We start from the raw sequence: 21,532 nt of genomic DNA, 5'->3' as shown, positions 1-21,532 counted from the left end.
AGTTTACCATTAAACATACAATATTGATATAAAAAAAGCAAAGAGAAAGAAAATATATTACATTCCTTTGTTGATATCAACATCATACATTTAAAAAACTCATAAATCATAAAACTGTGAAATATGATGTGTTGATAAATTACTGAAATATTAACTTCCTCAGAGATATTTCAAGTAAACATTTTATTTTAAGGGTTTTGGTTGACAAAAACCTTTGGCAATCCCTTATTTTTTTATGCACAAGCATATATATATATATATAAATATATTTGTACAGACTTCCAGATTCAACAGTTACTGGGTCACTGGATATGATAAAGACTGTTTCACAGCTATCACCAGTATTCAGAAACTTGCATAATTATTTGTTTCATACATGATCTAATAGCTTGAGAGATGCCTAATTGTCCTCAAATTCAGAAGTATGGTTTGTGATGGTGTGCAGTTGTAGCAGTGGTCAGTTGGTGGCAGTGTGCGTGTGAGAAATGTGAGAGGGCATTAAAGTTGCCCTCATCTCTCCCTCCACTGCCCTGAGACAGCGTACAGGTGGTGCAAGTCAGGGCTCAATTTAACAAATGTGCATGTGTGTGAGAGCTGCCCAAAAGGGGACGGCGGATCACATTACATTATCCTCAGAGTCTCAAAGGGTTAAGATCTGTCAGCCACTGTAGTCATTAAGTCCTTCAGAAGTGCACAGTAAATCAGAGAGGAGACCTCCACAGCTGCTCCAATCCTACTCTCAACCCTTACTAATGCGTGTGCTAAAAACAAAAACATTCAAAATGACACTCACAAAGTGTTTGTGAATCAAGGAGCTCTCAGTCTGGGAAGAAAAACAAAAGCATTTAAAAATGTTCAAACCATGAACAGGATAATGGAGTTCTCATTATTTAGATAGAATAAATGTCTCTTGTTCGCTTGACAAGTGCTGATATTTAGTAAAACACTGTTTATTTTTATTCAGATATTTCATACTATATTTACTGGTCAAAATAATATACTTAACTTATATAATTAACAGAACTTCACAACACAACAACTAGAAAATAACAAGTGAGTTGTCAAGCAAACAAGATAAAAAAATATAAAACTTTTAACATAGCATTATTTAAATTTATGAAAAGTATGGGAATTTCATACTGTAATATGTAATGATGTAGGTGCATTAATTTACAGTAATTCAGAGCATTGCTACTCCTTGCCAGATGCAATAATTTAAAGCATATTTTTGATCTAGTAACAGCAGGAGGTCTCTTTCTTACAAATTGATATGCCAAAGCCTCTAAATTTCATGATCAAAACTTTGCTGGTAAAGAAAATCTTCTACATCTGCCCTTTTTAGCAAGTAAAAGGCTTTTTAATATAATTGTAAAAACATCCACCTTCAGGTATTCATGTTTCTTTCTGCTGTGAAATCTTGGTTTTATAAAGTAAACATAAGAATAGGAATATGTTAGTAATATTTGAACACTTGAAGCAACTAAAGCAAACTGAAGCTAAGTTTACTGGATTAGCCGTAATAGCCATACTGTCCATGACAAATCATGTTAAAATGTGAGTATCAAATATGATACATCACACCTTCTCTCATGCATTTTATGTTTTGCCCCCACAATAAAAACTACATAGCTTTGATTATAAACTATTCATTTAAATACCATCTTACTAAGTCATTACTGGGAGATATAGAGTGAAAACTGATATGCAAATGCATTTTATGTAAATAGTATGCAACACTGTTACTGTACAGACTGATTAACATTAAAGTTCTGAGGATTTAATTTTACTTTTTGTCCATTTACTATATATAAATCTGAATAAAACTGAGGTGTTATTTGTCATTAACCTTAATTCACTCTATCATATACTGTATGAGCCATAAAGTACACTCAACACAAGCAAAACATATTTTTCTGACAAATTTTTCATGCCAGGAGTCAAAACTACCAGGTGGTTCTCCAAAACATTTGAATTTGTAACCACTTCTAAAAAATATTACTAAAAAGTAATGTAATCAAAAACAAACAAATAGAAAATATCCTGCACTGTAAAAAAAAAACAAATCCGTAAAATTTACGGTAAAAATCTGGCAGCTGTGGTTGCCAGAATTCTACCGTAAAAAATACTTTAACAACATTTTAGGTTTTAACATAAATTTACAGTTAAATATCGTAATTTCATTAACTGATATAATGTTAATATACCAACCTATTGAAGTACTGAAATCTGTTTTGTACCTTTGAAATACACTGATAACCACCAAATGCAGGTGGTTAAGAGAAAGTCACATGATGAACCAAAGCCCATCACAAGCAGCTTATAAATATTAACATACAGTATATAGAAGGTGCACAGTGTCATTCACACAAGCACTAAACACCATCACGTTGAGACTCATTAAACTGAAATATGCAATAAACATTCATTTAACAACATTAGATGTAACATAAAATCCTAATAAACATAATTGATTAGAAAAAACTAAGAAGAAACATAGTTATTTCAAAGAAAAAACATAAAATTCAAACAAATTTTGAAATACAACACAGGGAAATCTGGAAACGTCAGTTTACGTTTTTTCCCTGTACATTTTACAGGAACTTACCGTTAACCATTTAACAGGTTTTTACGGTAGCATTTTCACAGTTTTTTACAGTTAAAATCATGATAATTTTCTACAGTGTGTGTGATTTATTGATCCAAGATAGTCCACAATATGGATTTATCAGTAGCTCTTTCAGAGACTGAGGTTGTGATTGTTGCTCGGGATCTGCAGAAGACAAGTGGTTTGGACGTGTTTAGTGATTTTGGCAGGCGGCGCTCTGGGTTTGGCAACAGCTGACCCTGTTTTACACTTCACACTGAGCAGCAGTTTTATGGAAACACAGCGCTCTCCTCTTCACCCCTCCAAACCCAACACACACCGCAGGGACATCGCTCATTCTGTGGTTTGTGTATGAGGCTGCTGTTGCACGGAACTTCCTGTGTGGCGCGTGCGCGCTCGTGTGTGTGTCCTCACCCAACTCTCTCACTCATTAGAGCTCTGAATGAGCCACCTGTGTGTCTCAGTTGGGCAGTAACCCCATCTGCCGCCCCACTAATCTACTCAGAGAAAGACGGATAAGAGAGAGATAGACAGACACCGAGAAAGAGAATATGACAGATCATTTATCATAGACGGAGGAGAGTGATGGCTGTCCCAAAACGTTTCCATTAATGGCCAATATTTCCACCCTGGACTGTCCAGTTGATATACTGTTTGTAATCATATAAAAGGCTGTTTTTAGAACTACAGACACTTTTGTGTGCCAGGGGTTGATTTTTTGTTGTTTTATTTGTTTTGGAAACTTCTGGCAACAACTTAGTCATTTACTTGTAAAACGTAAATGTAACATGCAAAAATAAAATATTTATCATATTAAAAAAAAAAAATATATATATAAAATATATATATAAAACCTAGCATATAACATAATGACATTTTACAGTTTGCGCACAAAACAGTTTACTTTTATTCATATGTTTTAGAAACTTTTGACAACAACTTAGTCATTTAATTAAATAATAAAAATCACATATACTGTATACAAAAATGTAAAAAACAAAGACAAATAGAAACAACAAAACAAATAAAACCATATATGTATATATGTATTGTATATAGGCTATATATATATGGTAACACTTTAGTATAGGGTCAAATTTTCATTATTAACTAGTTGCTTATTTGCTATTTAGCTATATTGGCTGTTTATTATTATTAGTACTTATAACACACATATTCTGCATAACCGTCCCTAATCTTACCCAATACCTAAACTTAACAACTACCTTACTAACTATTAATAAGCAGCAAATTAGGATTTTTCATAGTTAATGACTTGTTAATAGCGAGAACTGAACCCTAAAATAAAGTGTGACTGTATGTATATAATATGTAGCCTATATTTTATTTGTTGCTTTTTTTCTTTTACTGTTTTGAGATAATAAAGACTACTTTAATAGCGCAACAGGACAACATCTATTACAGCCAGTCACAAATTGCACGGTCTGCATTTGGCCCAATTACTACAACCCAAAACCACACAGAATGTCATCCATTTATATGAAATACTTTGTCAAATACAGTTGTTGACACATGAAACATGTTCAAATTAAAATAATTACAGTCCTTTTGTTTGTGTAGATTATACAGCCCACAGAAAATGTTGCTGTAATTGTTGTTTCAAGTGTTGGAGTTGTTGGGAAGGTTTGCCTCTGTTTTTCCCCATCAAAATGCACTTCATTCTATCCACATTCAACAAGACTCTGCAGTTATTTGACAGCTGCAGGTCACTGCACTAAATAAATAAAGGTGAACAGGTCAAAGCTGCTACTGTATCGTGGAATATAACAATGTGGAGTTGACCAGTCATCATCCCTTGCCTCAATTTTTTAAATGTTCAGGATATTTGTGTCACTTTCTTTGACAATTTTGACCTGGGACCCTGGTTAATTTCTGACCCTGGACAGAACAAGAGGGCAAATTGGACTAAAACCAATATAAAACAAATTCAAGAGAGAGAGAGCTAAGGAAAGGGGGAGGAGAAACAAGCGGAAGGATTGGTGAAGCATCTCACAATGAGCTATTGAGCAGATCTAAGTGCTCTCACTGAGCCGATGTGGTGGGTGTATCTGAGTTGCGTGGCACAATCGCTCGCAGTGATTCGCCTGAAGATATGGAATTCATAAGGATAGAAGGAATAATAGCTTGGATGAATTCCAGAACTCCTCCAATGTGATTAGGCCTCTGTGCGCATGTTAAAAGGCCCTTGTGTGGTGACATTTAGCTGCTGTAACCATGACAACGATGGCATCATCAGTCATTATACATAGGCGGGTATGCCGTGGAATGATCGACCAGTTATGTGCTTTTTTTCTTTTAATTCAGAAAAAATATGTTATCTTAAGTTTTATATATGTATAACTAAAATTTCATTATAGTATAGTAGCTTACCAGACCTCTAATTTCTTGATTTGTCTTCAGCATTATGGGTTTTCCTGTTAAAGATACAGTTCACCCAAACATGAATTTCTTGTCACCATGTTTTATTTCTTGAAAAATCTTCATGCAAATAAACAAAAACATCCATAGCCATAAAATCATATTTATACCATTGTTTGCTTGTAGAATACTTGAATACTGAACAGAGCATGCAGAGTACAATCCCTTTTCCAGAGACTTTTCAGATACTTTAGTTCTAGAAGTATGTTTTCTATTAATTTATTTAAGAAATGTATTTTAGCATTTAAAGGGGTCATGAACTGAGAAATCAAAAATCCCTTAATCTTTTGATATATAAGGGTATGTTGTGCTATAAAAACATTCAGTAATTTTCAGAACACAAAACTGTCTTGTTAGTTTAAAAACAGCTTATATTGAAGCCAGTCTGCCAAAACGACAGTGGAATATACGACTCTATGATGTAATAGTGTGGATTAGCACCGCCTCCACAGAAGAAGATTAACGCCTGCTTCTACATCACTGCCTGTTTTGCCCCGCCCACTGATTCATGAACGAAGTGTAAATAACGAGAGCAGCTAATGCAGGTCTATGCAGAAATCAAACGATAAACTTTATTTTACAAACTTTATTTTTAATGAAGTGCCAGATCACAGCAGTAAGAACTCCTTTGTTTACTTAATTTTACCGCTTTTTGAAACTAAAAGACGATGCTGTGCCGACTATATTGGATCATTATTGCTTTATTGCATTATTGATCACTATTTCTTTGTCTCTTCTTAAAGATTGTTTGATATGTATTGAGTATTTATGTGTTTTTAACCTAAATTCATCAGCATCCATTTTTGTTAGCCAATCACAGCAGTGGGCGTTTACTTCCGAGTCGACAATCCATTACACCTATTCAAACAGAGCGTTCTGATGAGGGGGGGGGGGGGGGGGGGGGGGGGTCATAAACCGGACAGAAAATAACTTATTACTTCTAAATTAAGTGTTTGTTGTTGTTGTTGTTTTTGCAGTTTTGATTTGAAATAAAAGGTATAAACATTTTAAAAACAAGACAAAAAGTGCGTAACACTTTATTTTAGGGTCTCTTAACTAGCTGCTTATTAGCATGCATACTACTAGAATATTAGCCATTAGTACAAATTAAGCACATATTAATGCCTTATTCTACATGACCTTATTCCATATCCCTAATCCTACCCAATACCTAAACTAACCTTACTAACTGTTAATAAGCAGCAAATTAGGAATTTATTGAGGGAAAAGTCATAGTTAATAGTGAATAAGTGTTCCCTATTCTAAAGTGTTACCAAAAAGTGTACATAAATGACCTCATTGCGTGACTCATTGCAAACAAGATGTGTCACGAATCTGGTTCGAGGCCTTCTGTCCGACTGCCACAAGAGGTCGCCTCTCCATCATATTGACTCTCACACCACATATCACACTGGACTGCATTTCCCATCATCCACTGCACTGATCACACAGCTGTCATCAATCACACGCTCACCTGAGAGCTATTACACACACTGCATAACAGTCACTCAGATCCTGTTCAGATCGCAGAGTATTGTCTATCGTTTAGCACTCTCCTAGTGTTAGCTGCCTTACGGAGCCATTTCTGTCTTTGTTTCTAGTTCCTAGTTCTAGCCTTAGTCTAGTCTCGTTGTGTTTCCTGATTTCCTAGTGCCTGATTCTTGCCATCGTATCTTGGATTAACCCTTTGCTTGCTGTTTCAGACTGTGTTTGCTGCTCGCCTGGACTTTTGCTCACGTTTACGGATTACCCCTCTGGTTTACGTTTGCTGTCATCTGACTCAAGCCTGTTTAAGATTGTTCTTTTGTCTTGCCTCTCCCATACCTGTTTGCTGTTTTTCGACCCTGCCTGTGTTTTTGACCATGTTTAATTATAAAAGTTTGCACATGGATCTGCATACCTCCCGTCTTGTCGGCTCCGTTACAATATTTATAGGTAGAATTTCATTGTAGCATAGTGGGTGTTTTACCAGTGCTATGGATATTGCAATGGGTAGTGTAGTTCTTCAATGGGAATTTGGCAACTTATCATGATTTTTCAAAAAATTATTGCTTGAAATCTCACTTACAAGTGGCTGGTATAACAGGAGGTAGATCACATGAGCTGTATACCCATCTGTAGTCACTGCTTTGCTTTGCTGTTCATTTGCATTGTTTATTTTTAAACCTTGAACTCTATGATGTGACAAATTCACTCGACTCCAGTGCAGGTGCACACAGATACAGTGTATTGGAGGATGTTGTGTGGAGATTAATGTCAGGTGCTCTGTCTCAGAAGCCTGCTGACCTTCTCTCAGCTTCCTTCGCTGTACTGACTCAGCAAGAGTTGCTCACACACATCCAAACCCACACACATACACTCCCTGCTGCTAATAGCGAGAGCAGTCCAGCTCAACAATACAAGCTGACCATTAGATAACATTTACATCTCTTTTGGATGTGATGTTTGTTTGGTGGTTTCTATATGGAGTTTGAGCAAATAAGTGGCCAAAAAACAACAACTAAATCTTTTCAGTTAAAATCTGTATTTTTTTTATTGAAAACATAGACCTAATTAGTAATTTCAGTATATTTAAATAATAATTGCTGTCCAAATTCATTTCTATTTCACAGCAATTTCTAACCACATTGTTTACTTGTCTTTAAACAAATAATTGAATGATCATGAACAATCTATGCTGTCAAGCCATATAATGAAAATATAATTTAAATTAAATCAGCTGTCCAAATGTAAATGTGAATAGATATCACAGCAGAAGAGGAGCTAAAGGAGAGCGTGTGCAGCTATCATTCGCTCTCTCTCGTTGAGCTGTTTACAGCCCTGCAGTCCTGAGTAAACACTGCCAGAGTGCTGTGCAAATACCGCAGGTCTTCAGGAGGATGCTGCTCAGTGTGGAATAAACACGACACACACCTCCAAGAGCATCAGGATCATCTCATCATCTCCAGTCAACCTCAGCATGACTGGAGGGGTCAAGTTTCTGCTCAACCAACAGACATGATGGATGATTGTGGATGGTCATGTGATGTATTTATCAGTTTGACTTTAGAAGCTCTCAAAAAGTTTTTTTTAGCTTCCAAATAAATAAATAAGCAGGCGAACCTTAATTAAAAAAACATGCACACTGAACAACTGTGCTTAAATTAAATAAACTACTTTTACTATTGTTGGTACTATTATATCTAGAGTATGTACTGTACACTGTGCACACTATGGAAATTTTGTAAATACATACTATATAATGTATTACATTTGTCAAAATATCTGGTATACAATGAATTAAATACTATTTCCTACAACGCCTTGTGCTGAGGTTTTTATGGTCCAAGGTCCAGTCAGATTTGAGTACTGGAACTAACTGTATAATATAGTGGGGAAGTCGTGGCCTAATGGTTAGAGAGTCGGACTCGTAATCGAAAGGTTGCGGGTTCGAGTCTCAGGCCGGCAGGGATTGTAGGTGGGGGGAGTGAATGTCCAGCGCTCTCTCCACCCTCAACACCACGACTGAGGTGCCCTTGAGCAAGGCACCAAACCCCCAACTGCTCCCCGGGCGCCGCAGCATAAATGGCTGCCCACTGCTCCGGGTGTGTGTTCACGGTGTGTGTTCACGGTGTGTGTGTGTGTGTGTGTGTGTGTGTGTGTGTGTGTGTGTGTGTGTGTGTGTGCATTTGTTCACTACTCACTGCAGTTGGATGGGTTAAACGCAGAGCACCAATTTCGAGTATGGGTCACCATACTTGACAATACGTCACGACTTTATTTATAAAATAAATAAATACCTTAAGGAAAATAAATACCTCTAAATACCTTAAGGAAAAAAATACTTTAAGCTCTCCTTGTAATTGCATAATATTGATTAACAACATGTACTTATTATAGGGTTAAGGTTTGGTTTCGGCTTTGATGCTTTTGGTTTCGCAAAAGAATGTAACCATAGATGGCAATAAATAACTTTGTATGAATTCAACATTCTACTCTTTCATGTACTGTTTTTCACCTACTATAATAGGGATGTATGCCTGTTCCCATGAAGTCTGTATCTGTGTGCATTTAGTACACCCTATAGAAAGCCATCAGTGTATTTCAAATCTGACAAAGCAAAGCAGATACAATGAGGCAAATAAAGCAATTGTCTTTTAAGTACACTTATCTAATGGCCTTGTAGATGAACAGTTCATGAAGGGATTCTTCGTCTGGAACAACCCTATGAGTAGCATCCCCTAAAAGTTACCAAAATGGCATTTGGAATTAGCCCACAGACAACCTTGGCTTTTTAATTTCCCATGATAACCTTCACCGCTGATGTGCAGTCATCCTTTCTGCTCCAGAGCCTCATGGCACCCCCATGGGGCCACTCCAAGCACTGCCTCTGGGTCAGAGTTAATGCTCGGAAAACAGGAACTCCCTAATCAACAAGCAGCCATGTGCAGCACAAAACAAAGGGCTCATTCAAGACCACTTTTAGATTGACTTGATGTGTAGTTTAACGTATAATGCACATCAAAACAATTTCTTTAATATGAGCTCATGAAAGCATCGCATGTATGAAACTGATCAAAGAAATTGAAATTTGGAGTACGTCACACAAGTATTGCCACAAAGCTTTTTAGGATGGCCAGGCACCCTGTAAGTGCTCTTGTTTTTGTGTTCTGAACATTTAATTTCTCTGTGACTTTCAACAAAAGTTTATTTTAAGTGCAACACTAACAAGATCCAGAGTGCACTGGCTTTAAATGCAGAGACACAATTTATTGGCCTGTTTTTAAACTGTCTCAATCCAGACATAACAAATTTAAGTGGCAATAACAGGTGGAAATAACAGAGACTTGCGGGGGTTGACACTGTATAAGTGACTGCTTTACACAGAGAAGAAACATATGCGGCCGGGAGAGTCTGTAATCTTGTGTAAAGCTGTGAGTATTGCTGAAACCTAAGTCTAACGCAATCAGCAGAAGAGATGTGGATTAGACTAACCAAACTGGATAGGAGTCCTGCCTGATGCTCTCTCTCTCTCTCTCACACACACACACACACACACACACATAGCGTGCGCACACACACACACACACACACACACTGCTTATGACAATAATTATAAGTTGTTCTCTTTAAGTTGTATTCACAATTATTTATTGAATTATTAACACTTTACATAGTTTTAGCAGAATAAAATATATTTCCGTTATACAGCCTTGTTAAGATTTCTGAAGTGAGCACCAGGCTGAGAGCCGTCACAAACAGCACTCTTGTCTCATCTAGAGCGTTTGCTCCAGCAGTACCAGTTCCAGTTTTCCAACCAACTCTGTAATATGCACAAGTCCTCCAGCAAGAGAGATCATTAAATTCCCATTAAAGTTGAGTTAGTGTGTAAGTCGAGCACTGGTCCTGTTCATGTCTTGTAGCACCTCATTGAGCTCTCAGAAGCCCACTGCACACCCGGAGCCAACAGGGTCACACAGAGGGTGAGACATTTATGAGGTGCCGATATTTGTCCTGGATGGCATTTCTCTGGTAGACAACAAGCAATGCACCTGAAATGAAGAGGGGTGAGGTGTATTGCTGGATGTTTTTTTGAAGAATTAAAAAGGTCTCTCAGAAACACTAAATAAATAAAAAAGCTGTGTTTTTGTAAAAGCCTTTAATAGTTTTTATGTTGTCAGTATTTAAAGTTAAAGTAGACAGGGCTTCTATGAAACATACCCAAACTGATCCCATGAGAAAATGTATTACATATGAATTTTTGCATGTATTCATATAAAGTGATTAATACATTTTGAAATTTCCACAAAAAAAGTACAAAAGTTTACACCCCTAACTCCATACTAAAACCAAACCTTAAACCTAATGGGACATAAGCAGATATTAATAGCTGTTTCCATCACCCTGTTTTTATGCACATTTTGAAGAATCTTTGAAGTAATTTTATATTCATTGCATAGAAAACAGTAGCAGGAACTTTTTCAGAATCTCTCCTTGCATGTTACGAATGAGGATGAGTAAATGAAGAATTTTTATATATTTATTATTATTTTTTGGAGTGAACTATTCCTGTAACAATAAATCAAGGTAAGATTTTATTTTAATATGTGTCCTTGTTACACACGTTACATGCACTTACCATAATAATAACAATACATTATGCATGATTATATGCAAGTAACCCGAACCCAAACCCTAATCCTAACCCTAAACATACAGTAAGTACATGTAGGTAACTAATATTACTCAGTACTTAAATATATATAATTACACTGTAACAAGTACACCTTAAAATAAAGTGTTACCTTAACTCAGTGTTACAGGAATAATTCACTAATTCACAACAGGCCTTGACAGAGCTAAACAACAGTCTGTGCAGGACTTTTGGGTTTCCATTAAATATGTGGAAGGATACAATCTACATACACTATACAACCCTGCAAACATACCCCTCACAACTCAGAAAAGGTTACTGACCTGAATTGTGTTCTCTGATTGAGTACCACAATGAAACAGCTAATGGGCGACAGCTGCTGTCAAATAATGAACTAAAACACAAACAGTATGGCCAGAGGGTGGAGAGCATGAACTGATAAACCTGGTGTAACCTAGTGGAAATATAGGAAACATTTATGTTTTTAAAAATGTAATTGATGATGTGTTCCTATTGCCAGAAACAAGTCATATAGTGGAAGAATGGTTGAATAAAAACAAATCTTGTTTACTATTGTTATACCATAAATTTCTGTCGATGCTGAAGAGAAATTTACACTTCAAATACAGCAAAGAACATCCACAACTGAATATATTTATAATTATTTAATTATTTGAAATTCGTCTAAAAAAAAGATTGCTGTGAATACCAGAAATTCAGCGAAAAGATGCTAAACTTTCTAAACTTTATTTTGCAGATTTTATTACAGTAAAAACAAAAATTAAGTGAATGCAGTCTAATAAGACTGTTTTCTTCCACAGCAGTATGTTACTGACTGCATGTATCTGTAACGGAGAGTCAGGCTGGGTTAGATCCAAATGCAGCTTTATTGGAGAAGTCAGACGGGAGAGGTCAGATACCAGCAAACAGAACAATGGAGGTAATGCAGAGACATAGGTCAAACAGGCAATAGGTCGGGGCAGGTGGCGAGATGCAGAGTCCAATAAACAATCCAAGTCGGGGCAGGCAGAAAACGATCAATAACAATAAGCAGTCCAAGGTCAGCAGGAGAAAAGTAAACACGGGTAAATAAAGACGCTCAGAAATGATGGCCGGGGCAAATCAAGACTTCGCAACGTGCTGTAGAGTGTGAGTGGTTTATATGCATGTGTGCTAATGAGGTGCAGGTGTGAGTGCAATCAGTCCCAGGAATGAGGCATGATGGGAATTGGAGTTTGAGGTGGTGTGTAACAGTTAGTGTGGTGCAAGAGTTCATGTGGTGAGTGAGTGACCTCTGGTGGTGAGTAAATGCGAGTTCATGGCCAGGATTTGTGACATAGCCCCCCCCCCAAGGAGTGGCTTCCAGACGCTCCTATACAATCAAGGAGGGCGGTGGAGCGGAGGCGGAACAGGGGGAGGGAACGGAGGGCCAGGTCTTTGAGGAAGTGGGAAGACCGGGAACAGAGGCAGAACCGGCAGAGCAGGAAACCAAGGCGGAGCCAGAGGCCAGGTCAGGACCGACAGAGCAGAGGCCCACCAGGGCGGAGCAGGCGAGACCAGAGCCCACCAGGGCAGAGCAGGCGAGACCAGAGCCCACCAGGGCAGAGCAGGCGAGACCAGAGCCCACCAGGGCAGAGCAGGCGAGACCAGAGCCCACCAGGGCAGAGCAGGCGAGACCAGAGCCCACCAGGGCAGAGCAGTGGACCACCATGGCGGAGCAGATGACCACCAGACCCGAGCAGAGGACCACCAGAGGGAGGCAGACAGGGCAGGAACCCATGACAGAGACTGGGATCTGGGGAGGACAAGGACAGAAAACACAGAGAGAGCAGAGACAGACAACACAGAGAGAGCCTTCATGGTTTCAGGAGACGTGGCAGGGCAGGACGGGACCAGAGCGCACCTGGGTGGAGCAGGAGACCCCCAGAGCCAGACAGCTGACCACCACCGCGGAGCAGACAGAGCCAGAGCCCACCAGTGTGGAGTAGACAGGGCAGAGGATCTCCATGGTAGAGCGGACTGGTCAGGAAGCCATGGCAGGATCAGGGATCTGGGGAGAACAGAGACAGACACCACAGGGAGAACAGAGATAGACAACACAGAGAGAGTCCCCATGGTCACAGGAGCCGTGACCGGGCAGGTCGAAGGTTCACGGACAGTCTCTATGGCTGTGGCAGGCCAGGACAAAGCTTCACAGACGGCCTCCATGGCCGTGATTGGCCAGGACGAGGGTTCACAGACGGCCTCCTTGGCCGTGACAGGACAGGGCGTGAGTTCACAGACGGCCTCCTTGGCCGTGACAGGGCAGGGCGTGAGTTCACAGGCGGCCTCCTTGGCCGTGACAGGACAGGGCGTGAGTTCACAGACGGCCTCCTTGGCCGTGACAGGACAGGGCGTGAGTTCACAGGCGGCCTCTTTGGGGCGCTCCGGAGGAGCGGACACTTGAGGGCGCTCTTGCAGCGCAGACACTTGAGGGCGCTCTTGCAGCGCGGACACTTGAGGGCGCTCTTGCAGCGCGGACACTTGAGGGCGCTCTTGCAGCGCGGACACTTGAGGGCGCTCTTGCAGCGCGGACACTTGAGGCTCGGGAACGGCACTCCTGGCCGTGACTTGAGAACTGGATTCTCGGGACTCGGGATCGGCACTCCTGGCCGTGACATGAGAACTGGATTCTCGGGATTCGGGAGTAGGTGCCACCACTTCGGGAGGTTCTGCAGCAGAAGCCGCCACCTCTGGAAGCACTGGAGCAGACTCGTGAACAGGAGAGGCCTCAGGAGCACAGTGTGCAGCCCACACACTCAAAATGGTGACCGCCTTAACGGGAAGCACTGAGGTCAGGGGAACGGTCTCTGTAACAGCCAGGGTTGAGGCCCTGGGAATGCCAGCTACTCGCACCGACATCAGTGGTGGGTCCATCATACTGGATATCAGAACTCGAAGGACTGACCTTGAATCTGTGGGAACAGCCTCTGGCAGTTCAGTGGAGGCGTGCTGTGACTCTGGCGGGGGCACTGAGACGTGCTGTGACTCTGGCGGGGGCACTGAGACGTGCTGTGACTCTGGCGGGGGCACTGAGACGTGCTGTGACTCTGGCGGGGGCACTGAGACGTGCTGTGACTCTGGCGGGGGCACTGAGACGTGCTGTGACTCTGGCGGGGGCACTGAGACGTGCTGTGACTCTGGCTGGGGCACTGAGACGTGCTGTGACTCTGGCTGGGGCACTGAGACGTGCTGTGACTCTGGCTGGGCAGGCATGACGGGAGCAGACTCTGGCTTGGCAGGCATGACGGGAGCAGACTCTGGCTTGGCAGGCATGACGGGAGCAGACTCTGGCTTGGCAGGCATGACGGGAGCAGACTCTGGCTTGGCAGGCATGACGGGAGCAGACTCTGGCTTGGCAGGCATGACGGGAGCAGACTCTGGCTTGGCAGGCATGACGGGAGCAGACTCTGGCTTGTCAGCTGAGACGAGAAGAGATACTGGAAGATCAGCGAAGATGTGACTTGACTTGTGATCAAAGGTGACTTGGCTTGACTCATGAAGATTAGCTGTGACTTGGTTTGGCTCGTGATGATCGACTGTAGCTTGGCTTGACTCATGATGGACTATGGCTTGGCTTGATTTGTGACAATTAACTTTGACTTGACCTGGCTTTTTAACGTAGGCTGTGGCTCCACTTGGCTCTTGGACATAGGCTGGGACTCGACTTGGCTCTTGGACATAGGCTGGGACTCGACTTGGCTCTTGGACATAGGCTGGGACTCGACTAGGCTCTTGGACATAGGCTGGGACTCGACTAGGCTCTTGGACATAGGCTGGGACTCGACTAGGCTCTTGGACATAGGCTGGGACTCGACTTGGCTCTTGGACATAGGCTGGGACTCGACTTGGCTCTTGGACATAGGCTGGGACTCGACTTGGCTCTCTACCAGCAGCAATGACGCTATGAGGTGGTGTTATGGTTGCCATTTTGTGAGCGTGCTCTAGCGCAGCTGTAATCAAACAATTGGGTGCAATGTCTCTTTCCTCCGCGACCCCCACAGTGAACGTTGAACCAACAGTACACAGAACATACTCCAGAAAATGACTCAGCGAAGAACGAGGGCCCTTTCGAATCACTTTAGATTTCAGCGGCTGGTTAAGACCATCACAAAAAAAATCTATTAACACACAGTCCGGTAAGTCTGAGCCATTAGCTAGAGCCAAATATTCTGCCATGTAACGCTCGATTGATCTTTCACCCTGCTTGAGGGCTAGTAACAGGATAGCTGTATCCATACCTGACCTGTGTCCGTTGGAAAGAGCCGCTGGATCCTTGTTTGGCGAAGTCTTCTGTAACGGAGAGTCAGGCTGGGTTAGATCCAAATGCAGCATTATTGGAGAAGTCAGACGGGAGAGGTCAGATACCAGCAAACAGAACAATGGAGGTAATGCAGAGACATAGGTCAAACAGGCAATAGGTCGGGGCAGGTGGCGAGATGCAGAGTCCAATAAACAATCCAAGTCGGGGCAGGCAGAAAACGATCAATAACAATAAGCAGTCCAAGGTCAGCAGGAGAAAAGTAAACACGAGTAAATAAAGACGCTCAGAAATGATGGCCGGGGCAAATCAAGACTTCGCAACGTGCTGTAGAGTGTGAGTGGTTTATATGCATGTGTGCTAATGAGGTGCAGGTGTGAGTGCAATCAGTCCCAGGAATGAGGCATGATGGGAATTGGAGTTTGAGGTGGTGTGTAACAGTTAGTGTGGTGCAAGAGTTCATGTGGTGAGTGAGTGACCTCTGGTGGTGAGTAAATGCGAGTTCATGGCCAGGATTTGTGACAGTATCAAGCTAATTGAGGAATATATTTAGAATTATTCATATAAAATATGACAAATATTTAACACCAGTGGACATCACACATTCACTATCAAAATTCAAAATAGCTTAAAGCAGAACATCATTTTTTTACCAAGCATCTAGTTTACTTTTTACTCAAAAAAATCTATTCACAAATAAATATGGTCGCACCCACCTCCTATCAATCAATCATCCTGCAGTCTACACGAGGCAACCATGTGAAAATGACAATGAGAATTTGCTATTAAAACTATAGTTTTAAAAATTTGTTTTGTTTTGCTATATGTCGTGATAGAGAAGTCAAATGAAGTTGGAGTTGTAATTTGTGTTAGGCCTGTGGAGAAGGATTTGAATGAAGAAAGGGATCCTGTCGCGGTGAGTGCCACACCTACTGATGGTTTTAGCTTCATTAATAACGCAAAACTTGCATTATGACAAAAGAAGGTTTTATATTTCATACCATTTGCCTAAAGAAATTGAGTTATGCTTTGTTGGGAAATGTGCTTGCTATGACAGATTTCACTTGTTGTTGTTGTTTGTAATACAGTTAATGTACTGCTCTGGATTATTAACAGCTAATAACTACATTTTCTGTAACCATAAAATGACTATATCATTGAGAAATGATGTCGAGAAGCTGACATTACACAGATCTGCAAATGTTAACATCTGGTATGACTTTTTTTTTTAAGAGACTCTGGAGAAGGCCTACCTGCAGTCATCATTCTGGATGTGGTTGTGGTAGGAGAGCTTGTCAGCTTTGCCAAGCACACACACGTCGGGATTTTATAGATATAAACCTAACCTTTACAGAAAACATTATGCATTTTTACATTAAAGGGTTCATCGGGTGCCCACAAGTTGATATGATCCTTTAGGGTCTTAATGAGAAGTCCATAACATAGTTTGGTTAAAATTTCTCAATGGTAGTGTAAAACAACACTCTTTTTACCCTGTCAAAATCAGCTCTTTTCAGAGCAAGCTGTTTTTTTACATGCCGCTTTAAATGATAATGAGCTCAGCTCACCCCGCCCCTCGCTTCCGAGCTGCACTCTAAGAGACTGTTTACTTTAGCCACATTCATTGTGAAATTTGCTAACTAGCACATTACTAGGAAAGGTGACTTGCAAAGATTCATAAAAAAATACCATATACTCAGTTCTTCTTTAGGTGAGGCTGGACGACAAATTATTTGTGCGAACATAAACGCATTTAGGCACATCAGGGGTGCATTCTCTTCAGAGACAAAAGTAATCCTCTGTGTCTTCAGTGGCTCAGATGTCGGGAGTAAATGATGACTGTTATGTTCATTATTAGATCCAACAACAAAACACCTCAATCGCTTAGGAGTCATTCTTGTCTACATCTGCTCCAGCGGTGAAACAATGGAAGACAGCTCACTCAGGTCGGGTCTCAGGGAAAACACCTAGTGTTAATCAACAATCGTGGGAGGGGCCTAAGTCTGTGTGACATCACACAGCCAAGAATCTGAGAACGCCTTGATTTGAGAAAGGGGAAATGATTTAATGAGATTGGAAAAAAAACACTGGGTGGATCTTTGTCATTATAAGGTGGTTGTGTACACACACTGCCAACACGCATTTCAGTTCAAACAACTTGTAAAAGTGCATGTCACATTAGATGACACCTTTACAAAAAAATAAAAAATAAAATTTGGTATGATTTATACGCTGTTTTCCTCATGGGGACAAAGTGTTGTAGAAGTACTCCACCAATTAATCAAATTAAATCAAAGTCCAAAGATTTTTTTAATGTGATATTTATTCATAAGCCCTCTATAAAAAATTGTAATACTAAACCACGTTTACAGTTGATACTCATAAAGTACTTTTTTTTTTTTTTTTTTTGTAAAATGTTTACCCCAAAATCAAACCTTACTTTACACATGTACAATCTTTACAATGTTTCAAAGCAAAGAGAGAGAAAAAAATATAATGGAACAAAATAAACATATAAAGATATACATCATTTTTCATTTAACAAAGTTATAACATCTCATTTATCAGAGATTCTTGGACAAGCGGAATATTAAGTACATGCCTTGCGGCATTTAAAGAAAGCTGCTTAATAGGACAGACGTTCCTGCGTCCTCCTTATCACTTCCTGTTACCCACCAGCCTTTGCAAAAAGCTTAAAAATGCTGAGTGCCGTTCAAATATTTAGCCAAAGTAGTATTGCACCTTTGCCATGAACAAGTGACCTGCTCTTGTAACATATCAGACGTGCTGACCTGAATACCCTTGTTCCTCCACAACAAAACACCTTTGACCTTCATTTGGTAACACTAATTAAGTTTCTCCCCTGATTTAAAAGGAGATTTTGACCAACAGCAACTCTCAATCTGTGTGTAACCACTAGAGCTGTGCGACATACAGACAGGTCCTTAGATAATATGCATGCTTAACGTATGCTAAGTACATTCACAACTCTATCCAGTGCCCTCTTGTGTCAAAACAGTCAAACGTAAAGGCAGAGTACAAAAAGGCACACATACACACACAAACACACTTTTATATAAACCTAGCTCTGATTACATGAGGAGATTTTTAAATAAACAAATCCTAACAGCCTACATATCAATCATACTGGAAATACGATGTCAAACTATTAATGAGGAACAAGTCATAAGTACAGGCTATGTTCAAAATGGAATAGTGGTGTATTACTTAGTAAATACTGTGCTGTTTATACGGTTTACTGCCTAGTTTGCAAAAATCATCAAAAATAAAAGTCCAATTTTATTTGTAATTCACATTTGGCATTTTCATCAAATAATTAGTCAGGAAAGAGAGAGCTGATGCTTGTTCGGTCGTCACACTGAAAATATAAGGTCAGGCTTAGCGCATTGCATTGTGGGATACAGAATTCCTTGCTTTATGTATACTGCACATTTTGGCAATGTAGTAGCTCATCCAGGTATTCTATACAGAAAATATGGATACTGTGCACAGTATACATACTATATTTACTCCAGCAGTAAGAAAAGTGTGCTACTCCAAACATATAGCGATACATATGCTTTTCTTTCAGGCTCTCTGCAAATTACAAGGTCAAATGTGCCATTGGGGAGACTCTAGAAGTTCATTTGTATTTCTGAAAGGATGTGGGTGAACGGTCAGGAAACGGAGAGGGTCAGTGAACAACGTCACTTCCCCTGCAGGGCTGAAGCTGTTGTTAATGGGGTGGCAAGAGGTGAAGGTCTGACTGTAGCTCAAGCCGTATGCACTTTAGTACGACACTTTTGGGTCAAATAGATCCCAGCAAATAAGACATCTTCATCATGATCTGTTGGTTTTGTAATGAAACAGTAACACTGGCAATAAATAATCACTAATGATAAAACAACAACATTCAAAAAAATAATACTTGTACAATACAGTGAAGATTGCATAATTAGAAATGACTATTTTTGGCACAAAAGAAGAATGCTATGATTGTGTGAGCCTTTCAAACAGTGGATGCGCCTTCATGCATGAATGCGATTGTCCCTCACAGTGAAAAATTAGTGCATGGAGTAAGTCTGACTGTACGCCAACTTCTCTATGAACTCCAGCTGTGCCTAGTGCTCTAGCAATCCCTTGCTTTTAGTGTCCTGACCCTGGGATACTAAGATAAAGAATCAGGTGTATTTCACCATTAATAGAAATACACCTTTTGATGGGTGCTAAATTTAAAAATGCAGTAAAAACTTTGTTGAAAATCAAAGAAATATGTAAATACAGTGCAGGATGCATTTGAAAACAAAAAAAATGCATCAGATACAGTAATAACACATGTCAGATTTTTTTTTTTTTGTTCCTTCTAGCAATATATACCAGTATTTAAGGTGAATCTCTCAATTAGGCCAAGAACAAAAAACAATCATTGTGTCCAGGCAGACCTTCTGATTTTCATTACTGTATTATGGTAATAAGACTGACATTGTGCTTAATGTCACTATGCATCAATTTAAATAAATTTAAAAACCAGGCTTTGTGATTCTTTCAAGATTTTATGAAATATGACCTGGACATTTCTTTGAGTTTCACCATTTTACTTAAAAAAAAAAAAAAATGATTCAGTTGAGTAGCCACTGAATGTCAAATTTGTAGAACTATTTTAAGGTGTCGAGACTTTCTTCCCTTTGTTTTAACATTAAAGTGTTTTGAGTCTGCTAACATAAGCAACCAAAAAAAATTAAAAAAAAGAAGACATTAGAGGAACAAATGCCCAAAGTGCAGCCAATAAAAGGACGGTGCCCTGTGTAACCCTCTCCCTGAAAGAGAAAGCAGGGCAGGGACGACTCCTCTCTCACTGTATCAGCAGGCCGTGTGCAGTGCAATGCATACAACATCAGTCCACCCTCTCACAGAAATCAACAACTACTATATCACCCACTTATACAAAAATAAATCAATTAGAACATGGTAAGATAAGCCTCTGTACATTACACTTATATAAAATAGCTTCGAATATTTACATATAGACAACAACAAAGAAAACACCCCCAAAAAAACACCAACAACCTGTCCTGTACAATATACACCTGAATAAAAAGACATGTTAAGAGGTACTGAAGTGTATGGCTTGATAGGAAATACTTCCCTATATATACATAAATGAACTTAATATATTTTTAGATCTATATGTACTTAAATATCCCTGGAATCGTAAAAGTGACATGCGGAGAGCACCCCACACCGCCACTGCCTACAACATGGCTCAAGTCTTCATAATCATCCGCCATGTTCTCCAAACCAAGAGTTTTGCTTTGGTGATCTAAGATCAGGTAACGGTTCATACAAAATTAGATCCACAATATCTCCATTAGAAAACCTCAGAAGAGAATTAGGACCACGGACAAACTGCATCTACTGTACTGTAAGGTATCATTAGGAGGAGCATGCACATATCTCCCCAGAATAGACAGAGTTTGTGGGTATGAGGGTGGTAATCTACTTCCTGGTCCTCTGTCTGAAAGTCAAGCCTCTTATTTGCAGTGCAACATCTCTGACTTGGACCAAAGACAACTCAGTAGTATACGTAGGCATGCAAGTCCAGTGCTAACAGAGTATGGACATCCCGTCTGCAGTGAGCAGCTGGCCACTGGTGGGGTCGTAAGTGCCGGCCAGGTAGTACAGGTCATGATAGCTCCCATCAGACTTCCTGTTGCGGGTCAATTGCTCGTATTCCTCACGTGTGACCACCTGACACTTATGAGAGATTGTCTGGACGTCGTTTTCATCCTCATGGCATGACTGGTACAGAGCATGCTGAAAACAATAAAAAGTTATCATTTAAATTTCCTTTAATGTCTCTTGTGTTAGCAATGTCACTAATATTAACTTTTCAGTAGTGACTATCAAAACCAACACCACTTGACAAAAGAACAAACACAGAATAGCGCTCCTAACTTTAAATAGATATCACCTGGGTGCTCATTTATGATTTCTACTATGCTAATGAATATTAATTACATTTCATGACTGTATTGAAGGTTATGAAACAGTGACA

General features: G+C 40.1%; 1 protein-coding gene across 1 annotated transcript in view; it reads right to left on the bottom strand.

Annotated features, from left to right (window-relative positions):
• Positions 1–17,789: 17,789 nt before the first annotated feature.
• The window catches only part of LOC306867315 (BAH and coiled-coil domain-containing protein 1-like), an 86,011-nt gene continuing 82,268 nt past the window's right edge, over positions 17,790–21,532 (bottom strand). The window contains exon 29 of the mRNA XM_079412916.1: positions 17,790–21,291. Coding sequence (XP_079269042.1) covers positions 21,082–21,291 — 210 coding nt within the window. The 3' untranslated portion in view covers positions 17,790–21,081. The remainder of the gene's footprint in view (positions 21,292–21,532) is intronic.

This window comes from Barbus barbus (genome assembly GCF_936440315.1).
Source record: "Barbus barbus genome assembly, chromosome: 4".
Taxonomy (NCBI): domain Eukaryota; kingdom Metazoa; phylum Chordata; class Actinopteri; order Cypriniformes; family Cyprinidae; genus Barbus; species Barbus barbus.
Note: the sequence above shows the minus strand (reverse complement) of the source record. Positions and strands in the feature narration are given on the sequence as shown.